The sequence below is a fragment of the Cyanistes caeruleus genome, chromosome 9, assembly GCF_971803275.1.
Source record: "Cyanistes caeruleus chromosome 9, bCyaCae1.hap1.1, whole genome shotgun sequence".
Taxonomy (NCBI): Eukaryota; Metazoa; Chordata; class Aves; order Passeriformes; family Paridae; genus Cyanistes; species Cyanistes caeruleus.
In genome coordinates this window covers 19,518,001-19,533,531 of record NC_141709.1, presented here as the reverse complement: position 1 = coordinate 19,533,531, position 15,531 = coordinate 19,518,001, and the positions used below count along the sequence as shown (strand labels likewise).

Here is a 15,531-nt window from a genome sequence, read left to right as displayed (position 1 = left end):
GTCTGCCAGAACACCTATACCATGCATTTGTACATAGTCCACTAATTACTCTAACAACATCTATGCAAACAGTTATAAAACTGATGTGGAAAAAAGTATATGCACCAGCCACCCTTGACTGGAAACATATCTATCCAGAACAGTTATGCAACAAGCAATGGCTTCTCAGCCTTTTATTCAGTACAGTTTGAAAAAACTTACTTTTCTCTTCTAGGTGTTTTTTCATATTTTCATATTTTTTTCTATTTTATAGTACCTAAGCATAGTATATATGAGAAAATGCCTGTATCAACACAGAAAAGCATTCCAGACAGGAATATTCAAATGCTAATGCATAATATATTTATTTTCAGAGTAGCTGTAGCTTGAGTACTCTGGGATTCCTCAAAAATAAACAGTTACATCTCTAGACTGAAGTCTCACATAATAGAGTTAACTTTACAGTGTAAGAAACAGAACAGAATAAGAATATGAGCAACAGCTCTTATGATTTGCTCATTGTTGTTTCCCTAACTTTGCAAAAATGTGATTTTTTTTTTTTTCTTTGGGAAGCTGACCCTTTGAAAAAAGTAGCAGAAGTATTGGTTGTGTTATTTTACTTATTTTGAAATTGGATATTTTGAAATCTCAGTGTCAACGTTCACTCTGACAAAGAGCCAAGGGAGCCAAAGAGCAGGTGGGACAGTGTAAGAATGTGCTAATAGATGCAAAAGTAAAAGCTCAGCTAGGTGAAAAAACCAACACATCATCTAATCAGAGCAGTTCTGAGAACTGAGATGCTGAAAGTAAACAACAAAAGACTGGGTGTCTTGAAAGAGCTCCCAGAAGAGTAGAAATGTAACAAAAATGCCTCTTCAAGAAAAGAGGGGCATAATAGTCACTCCCATGAAGTTTTTGCTTTCATAAGGCAGGAATCCTACCAGGATCCTGGTTTCAGATGTGATGAGAGAACAGAAATCAAGTTCTAAGTATGCAGTGGTATCAATTTGGAAGAAATAACAAATTATGAAGAACAACATCATGAAATGTAGAAGCCATTTATCTTTTAAAAATCCAAGTTAATAAATGAATAAGGTGAAGTTAATAGTTATAAGTTAATAAATGAAATTTGGTGAAGTGTTCACCCATAAAGGAAAGAAAGCCTACAAAATGATAAAATACTGTAGTCTGCTGAACAAGGAAAGATTACTTTGAAAATATATTGAAATCTTTGCTGGTATTAAGAGAGCGCTGTTTGTCAGATGGAAAGCAGACAGGCATTCTCATGTGAATTTAGCAGTCTCCAACCACATGGATATGGCATGGGTATAACAATCTAAATCCCATTTTATTTTAGATATGAAATGGGATTGCTGTGTTTCTGAGGTGTCGAGGTTTCTACTGAGTCAAACTCAACTTCATGGATGGTGAAACTATTTTTTTAAAGTATTTTAGACTTCAGAATAGCTGTTACTAAAAGGACTGTTCAGATGAGCTTTGAGTCAAATTTCATCTGTACGGAAGACTTCAAAAAGGATTAGCACACACACAGGGAACAGACACCAATATCCCTACTGGGGGATCACACACTCAGTACTTTCTCCATCCCTAAGAGTATCATTTGAATTCACAGCTATTACCATCATTAAGGCAACTTCCCACATTATGTTTTTCTGTTTTGAGTGCCATTTAATCATCCCATTTAATCATCTGCAGAGTAGGCAGGGTTTGTTTATTTGAGACAAAAATCTATAAATAAAGTCTATTTTTATTAATGTGGAAAAAATCATTTTTAAAAAAGCAAAAAAAAATTCAACACCAACTGTACAAAGCTAATATGGAAAGGAGAAAAAACAAATAGTCTACGGAAATGTTAAACAAATTAGGCCAAAATGAGTCACCAGCAACACCTTCAGATATGTCATAACAGCATTTAGCTATAACAGAGGGTAAAAATTGCTCTCTCTCTTCTGAAGTCCTTCCACACTTTTTGTTTAGTCCAGCTGAAGATACCCATGGTCAAGAACTGAAATTATTCTCTCTAGAAGAACAAGTATCTTCCAATACACTACTGTGTCGCCTTTAGGGAAAGCAATGTTTCAAGCAGGCAACATTCTTTTCTACAACACTCTTCTAAACTACCCAGAAACTTTGTGAAGGTAAGCTGAAGGAAAATTACTTTATTTATCAACGCAGAATCTCCTCTTTCTTTTCCACTCCACCCTCTTCAGCATGCTTTTGCTATTATGGTATATTACCTCAGGACTGCTGTTTATCCAAAGATTCTTCCAGATGTAAGAACTGGGAATAAAGTGGGGAAGAAAAGGGAAGAGGGAAAAATCTCAGGTTCGTGGCTTGTGACCATACGCTTTTTTTTCCCCCTTCTTATTGCCTTCTGCCAAATAAAAATATATTCAGAGTCTGCTATTGTATTGAAATGTCTCAGGCAGTTCATCAGTCTATCACAGCTAATACTAGTTTTAGTCATTAAACAAAAAGTGAATGCTTTTTCTCTGGCTCTTATTATATATACAAATCACTCCTTAAAATTGCCTCAAAATTTACTTGCAAGTACTTCAACTGACACTAACATGATCTAGAGAACTCAGTTCCTGTAGTATATGTAGGTGCTACTACTCTTCTCTTGAAAAGCAAAGCTTGTTTATATTTAGTGTCATTCACTCACTTTCATCTTCACCCCCACAGAAGAAAGTGCCAAGATTCCACTTTCAAAAGGCTCAGACCTTTGACCAATCTGTTTTACCCCACAGGCTGAGAAAGGTTCAAAAGAGCAATAGAGGAAGTCTGACCTACTCTTGCTCTGTGAAACAGACTGGAAACGCAAACTGTTAAGAAGAAGCACGGCTTTACTAGTCAGCACACAAAGGACAATAGTAAAGAATGCAATGAATGAAGTGTTCCCCAGACCCTCAACTCTTAAACCCACAACATTGCAAGTAAGGATGATCTACAGACTTTTCTCATTTTTAATTAATAACTATGTCTTTGTTTGGGGTACAAATATTCAAGATAGAAAATGTAAAATCATGGAGCAGAAAAAAGAAACAAGGCCTTGAATAACGAAGAAAAACAATGTAATCAGGGTGAAGCTGGAAGCCCCTGGACTGTGGTCATTGGAAGTGAGGTAGCTGGGATTGAGAAAGATTGCTGAGGAGAGTAGTGTAAATGGGGTGTTGAATGATTTAACCACTTATTTCCTTGCTCTTTGTTTGTGTTGGCATACAGGAAGTCCAGCAATCTTAACCAGAAGCTGATAAAATCTAACTATGTGGCTAGGTAGACAGAGAAGTAGAAAAGTAAAAGTGTAATACACATCAGCACAGAGTATAAATAACATAAGAAACTAGAACAGTTTTGTTTCATATATAAAAGCATAGAGACCGAAGTACTATATAACAATACAACACAGAGCTGAATAAAAGTGAAAAAAATAAATTGAAGACTTCAGCTTCAGTGACTTTAGCTCAATGGGAGGCAGTAACACTTGCAAACTTATTAAAAGGAGGTTCAAGATACCTTGTATATCTCAGTATATGAAACATTCTGTTAGTAAGTAAAGACACACTGCATAAAAAATCAGATATGGGGTCTGGCTCACCCAGTCCAGCTCTCCCACAAGGAGAGCCTGGATACAGTCATTGCTTTAGGAATGATAGATGCCAGGTCTTTTCAATACTAAAGGAACCCAAGAAAAGATGTCATGTTCAAAAAGAGTAAATGGCAATATGGAAAACAGGTAAGCAGACTGTTTTATAATAATCCATATACAACCATCCAAGAACATACAAATCATATTCAGAAAGGCTCCAGGAGTACCTGCTTTTTTGTTGTTTTTTAAGTGGCAAGGTACCTAGTGTTTCCTCATGACAAGTACTCTGCCACAATATCCTAAACTAGTACAAGGTAAATAATTAGTGATCTTCATCTAAAATTGCAGAGCATATTCCAGTGAATCATATATAGCATTTGCATGGTTCACAAACTGCTGAAAAGAGCTACTATGCAATGCTTAGGAAACCAGGCTTACACTGCACTGCCTGCAGTATCAGCTCTGTTTTTCTGCTCAGTTCTGTCTCATTGCTACTCTCAGAACACTTAGAAATTAGAGCTCTGAATGCTCTAATTTGATATTCTGCTGGTCTGAAGTGATCAACATCTCAGTGATCTCTGCTCAGTTGTCTAACCAAAAAAAAAAAATAAAAAATAGGAAATGCAAGTATGGCAATGGATAAGTCCAGTCTTTATTGACTGGAGATGTTTGCAAAAGCAGAGAGAAAAATAGAGTGAAGGTATTCACACTGCCAATGTCTAACAAAGGAGGACAGGCAAATGCCCTATATCATCAGTAAATAGACAGGCTCTTGAGGTTCGCTCAGGGAAATAAAATTTTCCTCTATGAACAATTTGGAAATGTTTTGCTTTGTATTTCTTGCCCCCAGTTTTTCATATTTTGGTTCACTTTTTTTTGTTGTTTTTTTTTTTAAGTTTCCCAACTTGACCTTGCAATTGCAGAACTAAAAAAAAAACCTGTAAGTTCTTGCTTCATTCAAATTGGACCACACAGCTGGATCTTCTATTTGTTTAAAAGCAAAGGTCTAAGTTCTGGAAGATGCTGAGTGCTCTCAGCTTGTTAACTTCATAGATCAGAAAATCACTTGACAGCAGTACAGAGGCAATTATTTTTTGATTACTTGGTCTGCTGTCTCTGTCTCTCTCAGGCAGACTTTTCCTGTCCTAGACTGTTCGACCCACCTCACTATCTCTGTACTACCTCTTCTTGCTTTTCTCTTCTGAACTGCACATGCATACATGGCACAGCCCCCAGATTCTTTCCTTCCCAGGACAGCTGGGAAAAATTCAACCATTACAAATTCCTCCATTTTCTTCACACAGATTTCACAGTCTTTATAACCAACAAGTGTGAAAGACAGCAAGGTGGCGGCTAAGAGTATCCAAGAGACACTTCTAGCCAGAGTAGAAGCCAGGGCGTGGCCAGAAACTGGACACTTCACTGTGTCACTTTTGGTTTTGACCTGAAACACATCAGCAGAGCTTCCACACAAACTGCATGCATTAGGAAAATGCCTTTTTTTTTTAAGGCTGGAGTCATATTTCTAAAGCATTGTAAATTTTCAATACCGCATTTCAAACTGCAAAATAATTTTTAAAATTGGTATTCTAGCCAAGAATTTACTAATTCAAATTTACCATTAGACAAGTCACACATCAAGAGCTTAATGAAAAAGTGTTGGGGTAAGAGTTTAGTTAAAGACAGGATTTCAACAAGTACATTTCAAAGATATAACACAATTATAATTAACCTACCTTTCGATTTGTGCAGCTGAACACAAATTTTAAAAAGAACTGTGCCAGTCTGCTATAGTAGTAGCTTGTTCCAGACTTCACTATCTCTGTGATATAGTGTGTATGAATTATATATAACATTAGCCAAAATCTAAAGGTATAATAGCAACAAAACCAACCCCTCCATACAAGTTGAGAACTGTCTTTCAGCCAGTATACACTATTGTCTACATAAATTAATTAAACTAATAGAAAACAGAATACAATTAACATTTTTTCTTCATCTATCTTCATTTCCTAAGCAGCTCAGTTAAATAAAAAAAGAAGTGCTGTTTCTTTTTCACTGCCGTTAGTTTCACATTTGAAACAAAGACAGACCAACCTTAAGCCTTTTGATAAATATGATACCGTGGTAACTGCAGCATTCACTTTGTATCCCATTTCTCCAAGTTCCTGTCAGCCAGATGTCACTTGCAATGCAAACACTAGAAAAATATGAAATAATAATTTCATACATCATCTATGTGAGCACGAGCCAGTCAAACATTCAATACAAATTCAAACTGCTACTACACATAAAGCAAATATCATCCAAATAATATTTAGAATGATTGAAAGGCTTTTGATTTGGAAGTGTATTCTCTTAAGCTAAGTGGTCCCCAAGACCATCCAGAAAATCCAATTGTTTCATTTTAAAATGTTTTCTGCCCAAAATTATATCAAATCCTAATGTCTCAGTAGAAAAACATGGGATTGGATTGCTGACTGGGCGCCCGATGTCAAAAAGGAATCTAATTTTCCAATGGCATTTCCTCATACTGTCTCACCAAAACACAAAATTGATAAAATTTTAATGGATAATTTTCAGAGCAGGACATTAGCCATCATGCTGGGAAATAGTGCAGGAAAACACCACACAGCATCAGAAAGGCAATGTATCAGAAGACAGTTTAAATAAATATTAATAAAGCACATGCCTTATATTTTATATTTTCTCTTGCAGCTAGAAACAGAATTCAGAAGGTAAGTTTTGCAATAACAGGCACATCTCTCTACCCTTCTTTTCCAGGGCATTTTTCACAAGTGATGTCCTTAAAATATGGGTGTGATATATTACTTAAAAGGACACAGTGTTCATCTTTTACTGGGGTGACACAGTCACAGTCAACACAGTTCTCCTCTCATTGACATCAATTGTGAAAGTCATATTGACTTCAATGACTACATCACTAACCACTCCATATAACAAAATGTTTTTGTTAGGTAACTCTCTGGAAAAAATTGCAATGCTGGGATAAATGAAACATCACCCTTCTGGATCTCCTGATGGAGCAAGGTACTGCAAGCACTTAACACCAAAAGCCATGACAAGATGAAAAGGGCTAAATCCTACTCCTGATGACAAATAAGTCATACTGAGGAGAAAGGTACTAATTAACTGTATTAGGTTATCACTCAGTAACAATGTAAAATGTGTGTATGGAAATGTGCTATTTAAAATGTGTTCTTCTCTGAATAATTTTCCTTTCTATTAAGTTAGGTCATTAATCATTTAAATTTGAGACTTATTTAGAAAATACAAGTGGACAGGTGAAAAAAAAAAGTGAAATAAGATTTTACTAACCTTTGTAATTTATTTTATAATGAAATTGTAACACAGAGGACTATGTGGTGAACTAGACTGACTGAGCTTTCAAGCACCCATCTCTTGTCATTTATTACTAGTTGAGTTTTGAAATCTGTATACATATATATTCAGGGTATTCAGGTGAGTGTGTATGCTAATAGAGAAAGGAACAGTAGCACTAATGTTTACAAGGCTATATCTGCTTTCATCAAGAGTTAAGTCTTTAAAAACTTTAATAAATATCTAAGTAAAACTTCCAAGACATTAAAAAGACCACAACAAAAGAAAATCACAGTGATTAAAATGTAGGTTTAATTTTCTGGGAAAAAAAAAAAAAAAAGCCTGTCCATGCCACATGCCAAGTCTACCACAGGTTAGTATTTTTCTTTTACTGTAAACTGAAAAACATCACTGAAGTCTTCATGATTGGCTAAAGACTAGTGCTTGTCATGTAGCCAAAGATACTTCCATAGCTACAGCTTTCATTCAGAAATGCTCACTTTTATTTCACTGCTCAGAGGCCAGAGCCATTGTGAAGAGGAAAAAAAATAATATTTTGGTAGAGCTGTTTGTGCTTCACTGCACTTCTCTTGCAGTCAGCCTTGGTAGGAGACTTCTCCTGATTTAGCCAATAAAATGCTTTTGCACAATGCAGAAGTCATGCTGGAGCTTGCTAACACATGGCTTCCCAAAAGCCCAGCTCTGAGCTGAACATAATCAACCTATAAGTGCCCATCTCATGGACCAATCAGTGAGTTATACCTTCCCCAATGCTTCTGGCATTTTTGCAACAGCAATCTACCAAACTGCCACATCTAGCCTATCCTCTTCACCAGTCGCCTTTACTCCTCCTGTAACACAAAGGAGTTCCCCTTTCTAAAATAGGAGGGAAACAGAAAGCTAAAAAGATGGAAGGCTGTGCTGGAGGCTTCTTTGGTGTATCAGAGTAGGAGAAACAACACCTCTCTGGCTCTTTCATTCATCTTTCCCGCTCCATCTTCTACAAGTGGAAGGCAGTCTCCATTCTATCTGTTAATCAAAGGCAGCAGAAGAGAGTTCTGGTTGAATTGCATAAACATTCAACTGGGAAGGATATTCAGTGCAGGAAAGAGATTTTCCAGAGAGGACTGAAATTCTCAGAGGGTTGGCAAGGTGTATTGTCTTGATCTGGCTACTCAGAGTAATGAAATGAAAACAGACTTTTATTAACAAGTCTTTTCACACTTCCTCTGCTCTCAGCAGCTGAGCTCAGCACTGAAAGAGAGACTGTAAAGCAGTAACTTTGAGAAGCTTTCTGTGCCTCTTTCAAATGAAGCATGCATTGGTTACCTAACTGTGCATGAGTACAGTACAGCACCGGCATCAGCTTCTGCCAAAATTCTGTTTCTGGAGGAAACTGCAAATTTGACAGATTTGCCATCCTAAAGTCATAATGTCCTAAGAATGAAGAGGAGAGTGAAACAGATAATTCCCTGTCCAGATTTGCTCCACATCCTGGCTGATCTGTGCTGATAGCCTTTGGTAGTAGCTCAAGGGCTTGAAAGTAATCTTTAATTATCAAATTGACTTATAAGTCTATTTCCAGCTTTGCAAACACCACTGAACTTCAACTTTAACCAGAAAAAAAAGTACACTGAAAACACACCACAGCTGCAGACACTTTTCTTTCTCATTTAGAGAAAAACTATAAATCTGAGATTTGTAGTTTTAGCTGTCTCTTTTTCTCCTCAAAAGGATTTCACTTCTTTCAGGGCCAGCTGAACCTCTCTTTCCTGGTTCTTTCCTTTCAAGGCTTTGAAGTTTCTAAGTAAGTGGATTAGGTGGGTAACTATCTGTTCAAGACTTTGTGGGACATATTCAGAGTAGCCAGCACCAGGTGGGTCGATACTGGAGCAAGCACAGCAGGATTGCTCCTGAGGCTCCTGGCAGTTTGAATATCTGGTGCATCAGTGCAACCAAATCCTGTATTTTGACTACTCAAATCCCTTGTATAACTTGATGCTGGTTATCTGTATCAGGCACTTCATTAAATAAAATCTGAAATTATTACATTAAGTTCTTCACACAATAAAGGAGCCTTGCATGCAGAAATATGCTGTGTTGGTTTCCACAAGCTGGACTTATTGATCAGCTACAGGGAGAAGTTATACCATAAACAGCACTTTGCAATATTTAAGTTTGAAAATGTGCAACTGGGCATAAGTTGGTTTTATGTGTTCTCTTTGCTTAAAGGTTGTTTAGAGATACATTTGCATCTCCAAGACAAAGTACGTGTTAATTACCTCATGTTTGCGCTGTACATTGAGGAAGGAAAGCTATATAAGTGCTAAGTGCTATTAGCATCATCCCCTTCTATTTTTCTCTTTCAGCTTTTAAGTGAATATAGTGCTTGTGAAAGTTGTTGGATTGACAGCCCTGGAGACTGAAGTCTAAAGTGCAGCACACCCGCTGAGCCAAACAGAACTAAAACGTACAAAAGCTTCTCACCAAATTTTAAATACATGCTTCATTTAGCTATTGTTCTATGATGGCATGTAATACTACCACTGAAAGTTTTGCTGCTCCCATTTATTTGTTCTAAACATCAGTTCAGACTCTTCCTTTATTTCCTACTTTTAAAAACCATTTCTTGCTGACGGGCAACACCCCAGAGACCGCTTCCCTGCCTTCAAAATCCCACATTACGATGGAATGCTGTTGAAGCGTAACTTCATGCTGCTGCAGTCAGATACAATGGCGCGTCCTGGCATTCACTTTGCACGTCACAGAAAAGTACATTAGCTAATCTCACACAGTTTTAGTACTGATCACACTAAGTGCTTGTCTGCAGAAATGCTATTCTATATTATACTATAAATCTGAGGCAAGGAGACTTCTGATGGAAGATCTGCTCCTCTAGACAGGAATACTAGTATTGCTTAGAAAACTAAGTCAATACTTAAATAACATTTCAATGTTTCCTGAAAAATAGGTCATCTTATTTTTATTTAAACACCAGATTTCCAGGAGTACACCTCTGACCACTGAAAGAGGTTTTTTTATTTACATTTTTAAAATCCTTTATGGTATACCAAAAGACAAATCCCACTTTCTAAGATGCCTCTCTTCGCACAAGTACATTCAGATCACTTGTAAAGCTTTTTCTTAATTCCAGCAAGAACAACTGCTCTCTCCAGGAGACAGCCATTCCTGTAAACAAGTTCTCCAAATTACCCAAATGTTTACTGGCTGTTGGTTTCACAGTCTCCTTTTACCCACTGTCTACTTGCCTCCCACTTGAGGTGGGCCCGTTTGAGGTTTTAAGTGGAAGGACTGATCCTAGCTGAGTAGAGTGAGCACATGGGATGCAGAACACCTGCGGTGTGTAGAGCTGATACTAACAGCTGCTCTTTCAGATGCCTCCAGAAGATTCCTTCACTTGTCTTGACAGGTTCCAAAAGGCAAGTTTGGTACCTGGGTCATATTCAGTCCTGCATAACTTCAAGACCCAGCACTTACAGAAAGTAATTCCTTTCCAATTCCAATTACTTTCCAGTTCGGGAAATTTCTCAGGGCTTCTTGTCAGGGCAGGCTAGTCTTTTATGATTTCCAGCCTGCAATGCTGCTTCTTTCTATTTCATCTTGACTTGATGTCATTAGTCTTCTTTCACAGAAACCTGAGCATTCTTTTCCTAATTTATCTAGATGGTACCCTGACAGCAGCTTCTTTGATCAAGACTTTGCCATTTATGTCTCTTCTCCCGTTAATCATTCTCTGAAATGAGACTTGTAGCAAAAAAAATTAAATCAAGTCTGACTGCCTTCAAATTTCCTGGCTTTCTGGGATTCTGGGTGCTCACTTAGGCCAGGCCCTTTGGAGACACTGTGCTTTCTCTGGTATATTAAACAGGCCGTTTGGGCTATTTTTCCATACTAGAAGGTCAAAACAGGTTTCACCATTGGTGAAACTAAAGTGGCATTTACAGGATGCTGCTATGACATCCAGACACTTTGTTGTTTGATAGTTCTCCCAAAAAGAATCCACCTTTTTCTACTAAAAAAAATGAATAAATTAAATCTGGAGGCAAAGTGGATACAAAATAATTTTTCTTGTTTTTGCTTCTTGGAAAACAAGAATTCTCTATTATGCAAAATGTCTATGCTGAACTCCAGGTTCCCAGCTGCTCTCTTTCCTTCAGATATTGATTTTCTGTCACTTCATATGTGCAGAGAAAAAAAAATAGAAGACTAATGATTTGTTGGAAAGCAATATTTAAAAAAATCTTTTTATAAATGTGGTCTACACCTTATGTTTATCTGCCTCATGTTTTGTGAGGTCTGATTTGGAATGAAAATCTCCAGCTTGTACAATGCTTCAGGATCTCTTCTCAGGAAGATGGTCCATCTCCTGCTGGTCAGACTTGCTCTCTCTTGCAAGTTGAATTCCAAGTCCAAGGCATCTGTGGCCTGGTTCCTAAAAGTCTAAAGAGCCAACCAGGACCAACATCCTCATTTCTCTGGTCAGTGGAAGTCTCATTAAGAGTACAGCCTATCTGTGTGTGAGATGAAACTTCCATCAACCGTAGATGATAAAATGAACTGCCCCAGGAAAATAAGAAATATCACAATATTTAGCATCTTCCTCATCATTGAGAAGAACATTCCTTTATGACTTTGCTGGCATAAGCATAGATATGAGCCTAAACTTACTTAAACAAGAAGTGTTACTGACTACCTTCTTCCAGTTTGACAAAAAATAGGGGAAAAAATGACATGATGTTTGATGTGCAGTCAATTATTTGGTTCAAGGCCAGAAGGTGCTGAGGTTTTACAGTGCCCAATATAGGAATTTTAGAAAAGTATGTATGTGTCTGTATATAAATTAATTGTAATGCACCATAAAGATCTACCTAGATATGGAACAGGGTTAAAAACAAACAAACAAACCAACATTAAGACTTTTTTGACATCTATGACAGACCAACATTTGTGCTGAAGCCAGAAATAATCATCTAGCTTTGTCAAACACTACTGATTTTCACAAGAAATAGTCTGATAAATTCAGGGCAAATCATCATCTGGTTTCCTTTAGTACAAGTGGCTGCATATAATGCATGTTCTTGCTATTAAGTTTAAAGCATTACAAGACCGAAATGTTCTGTATCTCATCTCAAATTTTCAAACAATCCAATATCCAGTCTATGTATAGATATATTCTTGCTGTTTAATCTCTTAAAAATCAATCAATATTAATGTGTCTGCCTTAAACTTTTAAGGTCATTGTCTCCCTTCTGACATTTTAAACTACATCAACATCACATTATATCATTATAGACTCATGAAGCAATGTACTTTTACATTTTTTGCAAGATAATGTCTCTTTTGTGTTTCAGTTTTTATCATAATATAAATCTTGAAATGTAATTTGCATATCTTTTGTTTAGCGAAGGAGACCCCCATTTAAGACTATGTAATTTTAATACATAGACTTAAAAGTGGATGACTTTTTAAAGGAAATGCACCAAAATATTCCAATTTATTCTTCAGCTGAAGAGGTTGCTCCATCAGTAAATTAGTAAATTCCCTTAACAATACACTTGCTAACAATTATGGTCTGCCTGCCTTGGGCTCACTTGACAGTAGGGTTGCCATCTGTTGAGGAGTCCATTCATGGATTTTGAAGGCTTTTACTTTAAACATTTAAAAATGCCTCTTTGCTCTTCAGCCTTCCCTGTACTTGTCCTGTCTTTCCTGTCCTCTGTTCACCCCCCTTCCCACCCTGCCAGGAGCACCATTGTTCTCCCAGCACTGAACTGTCCCTCAGCAGCCACATCCCAGCAAAAAGCTTTCAGGCACATGGAGTTCCGAGGAAGTCTGGCCCATTTTTAATGTCCAAGGTGCACAAGTAGAGAGGAGGGAGGACACTTACAGACAGGAATGGACAGAAATGAACAGGATCAATCAAGAAACTCAAAAGCAGCCATGAAGGAAACAAAATCAAGACGATGAATGGGAAAGGGATGGTAGGAGCTCTGGATAGATGGATATTTCATGAATTCCTTCAATAAATAGGGTACCTCTAGGGAAATTCAACACCTGGCAATCTTAGTGGATAGTGGTGCTGCAAAGAAAGAATAATGTTCACCCCTCTGGTAAATTCAAGCAATTAAACCCCCTTAAAAAAAAAGGCCCTCTTAGGCTTTCTGCCCAGTAAACTCACAGCGAAAAGCAACTTTAATAAATGTTATAAATCTCACCTCTGAGCCAACAGGAAATTCAAATGTTTTGCATGTGCATGAGCCAGGGAGCTGCTGAAACAAAAGGTAAATGTGGATATTAGAATAGGTTATGCCCATACTCAGACTGGACAGCAGTAGATGCATGAGGCTCATAGAGATGACAGATTTTTTAAAAGCATCCTTTCTAGTGCCATCTTTGACCATTTATGTTTGTGTTACAGAATTCTCCTTTCTTTGTGAGTGGACAAATTTGCTTAGTGATGAGTTTTCTGGTTCAATTAATTCAGAATTACTCCTTACAGTACAACATTATTAGAAAGCAGTTTTGAGTTTCAGTGTCTTAGACATAAAACTAAATAAAGAAATGGCAACAAATATCTGTGGTTTCTAAAATGAAAAGATCAAAGAAAAGAGACTGCAGAGAATTTTCGATCAACACCCTGACAAGGGGTGTTGGTTTTAATAAACAGTAAGAATTTTAGGCCATTATTAAGTATGAGATGCAGCCTCAGCTGTGTTTCTAATTTCCTTTCTTGCCTTTACTGCTGTTGTATAAAGCTCTGTAGTGACAAAAAACATTTATTGAAAAAATCTGAGCACACTGTTCAGGTTTACGTTATTTCACCTGCCAATGAGAAATATTTGCCTCTTTGCCCTTCATGATGCCAAGAGCTGCAGGTACATTCTGTATATGGGACAAATCACTGGACAGAGATGCACTTGTAGAAGTGAATAAGAATTTTTTTATTGAGTCTGAAGACTAAATGATCACAGCACACAGTTCCTTTTGATTGTTGCTCTTTTAAAGCTGTACATAAACACAGCCAGATCCTTGTGCACATGTTTTAAAAGTGAATTTAAGTATATAAAAAACAATGTATATTTGGCAACATATCCTGTGAGAAGGATGTGTTTCATGAAAATTTTCTGGGAAGATGTTGTCTACCAAGCTATAACTACTATACCTTTTGTCTATCACACACAACAGGCTTATTAAAACAGAGAAGACCATGAAAATTAGAACGAAGAAATAGTGAAGGAGAGACTGAATGCTGGATGGAAAAAAGCTATATTTGCTGCTTGAATTTTTCATAGAATCAGGACAGAGGTCTGCTTGTTCTTCCACTCTTAGTTTTTGGGGCAGTTGGGCAGAGAATGTAGTTATGAGAGAAGTACCTTCAGAAATCTCTTCATCACCCTCAAAAAAATCTGGGAATTAATTCCTTTATTACAAGAGGGACACAAGAAACAAGGGTCTCTTTGTTATAATGACTCCATCTCTGGCTTTCCACCTATAGTATTTTTCCTCAGGGGATTATCAAGATTATTAGTAATTATTACTAGTAAGCCATTACTATGAATAATGGTAATTACAATATCATTTAAGGACCCTAGTCATAACCACTGTGGAAGACTTATGAGAATAGTGAGGACCAATGCTTTGCACATGTCTGAAAATGAACAAACACAGTTATACTCTGGAGAGCACAACGCTCAAAGCCTTTCACTCCTAAATGGCCAATGGCAGCATCAGACCCAGCATTTGTCCACAGACAAACGACTGACAATTTTTAACAACCTTTTTTTTGGTTTTAAAATAGAACAAAGTGAAAACAGGAGGATTGGTGGAACCACATAATCTCATCTCTAGCCCCAAAATGTTCTGGTTGTGTGACATTTCTGTTTACAGTAAATACTGTTTTAAAGAGCAACACAGATCCAGACACCAAATGGATCAAGGACACATAGAGAACATTCAGCTATTATGGATATTCCATTGAAGGGCAACAAGATTTTGTCCAATCCAGTTGGCTTGTTCTGTGTCCCTTATTTGACAGAATTCTAGTTTTTTCTTTAAGAGAGAGCAAAGCCCTGCCTGCTATGATTTAATGTCTAACATATGCTCAGAGTGGACACACCTTAGTTTTCCCACTTTTTATATTTCTTTTTATGGATTTCACTCAGGAACACATACCCTCCCTTCTCTTTTTGTATCAGCTCTAAATCCTTGTCTATCTTGCTTTCTATCTTAAGTGTCATGACAGAACTCTTCTAAAAGTACTCTGCTGACAATTTCTGATCTGGTTTTCTACTAAGATAAGCAGAATAGCATTTATAACCTTTTAACTTCACATATAACTTCATAATTTTAGTTTACAACTATATAAAATTTTGTAAGGTTTTATTTTTAAAGGATGGTGTTATCTTAACATGAGCTATGAAGTTGATATATATATACACATACACTATGTGAGCACATATACATATTAAATATGTATATCATTATACACAGACATATGCTTCTGACAAAACATGGAGAGGACTTTCCATGCTACAAAAAATGGTATTTGCAACTTCAATCCAGAATATACTGCAAAGGAT

At 36.9% G+C, this 15,531-nt stretch overlaps 1 protein-coding gene across 2 annotated transcripts in view; it reads right to left on the bottom strand.

The window, feature by feature from the left end:
• LOC111932828 (uncharacterized) overlaps positions 1 to 15,531 on the bottom strand; it is a 316,058-nt gene that overhangs the window by 257,138 nt on the left and 43,389 nt on the right. For both annotated transcript variants that reach the window (XM_086841536.1, XM_086841534.1), the window contains 2 exons: positions 13,168 to 13,221; positions 5,687 to 5,789 (listed from right to left, as the gene is read on the bottom strand). In XM_086841536.1, the coding sequence (XP_086697662.1) occupies positions 5,687 to 5,789; positions 13,168 to 13,221 (157 nt within the window). The remainder of the gene's footprint in view (positions 1 to 5,686; positions 5,790 to 13,167; positions 13,222 to 15,531) is intronic.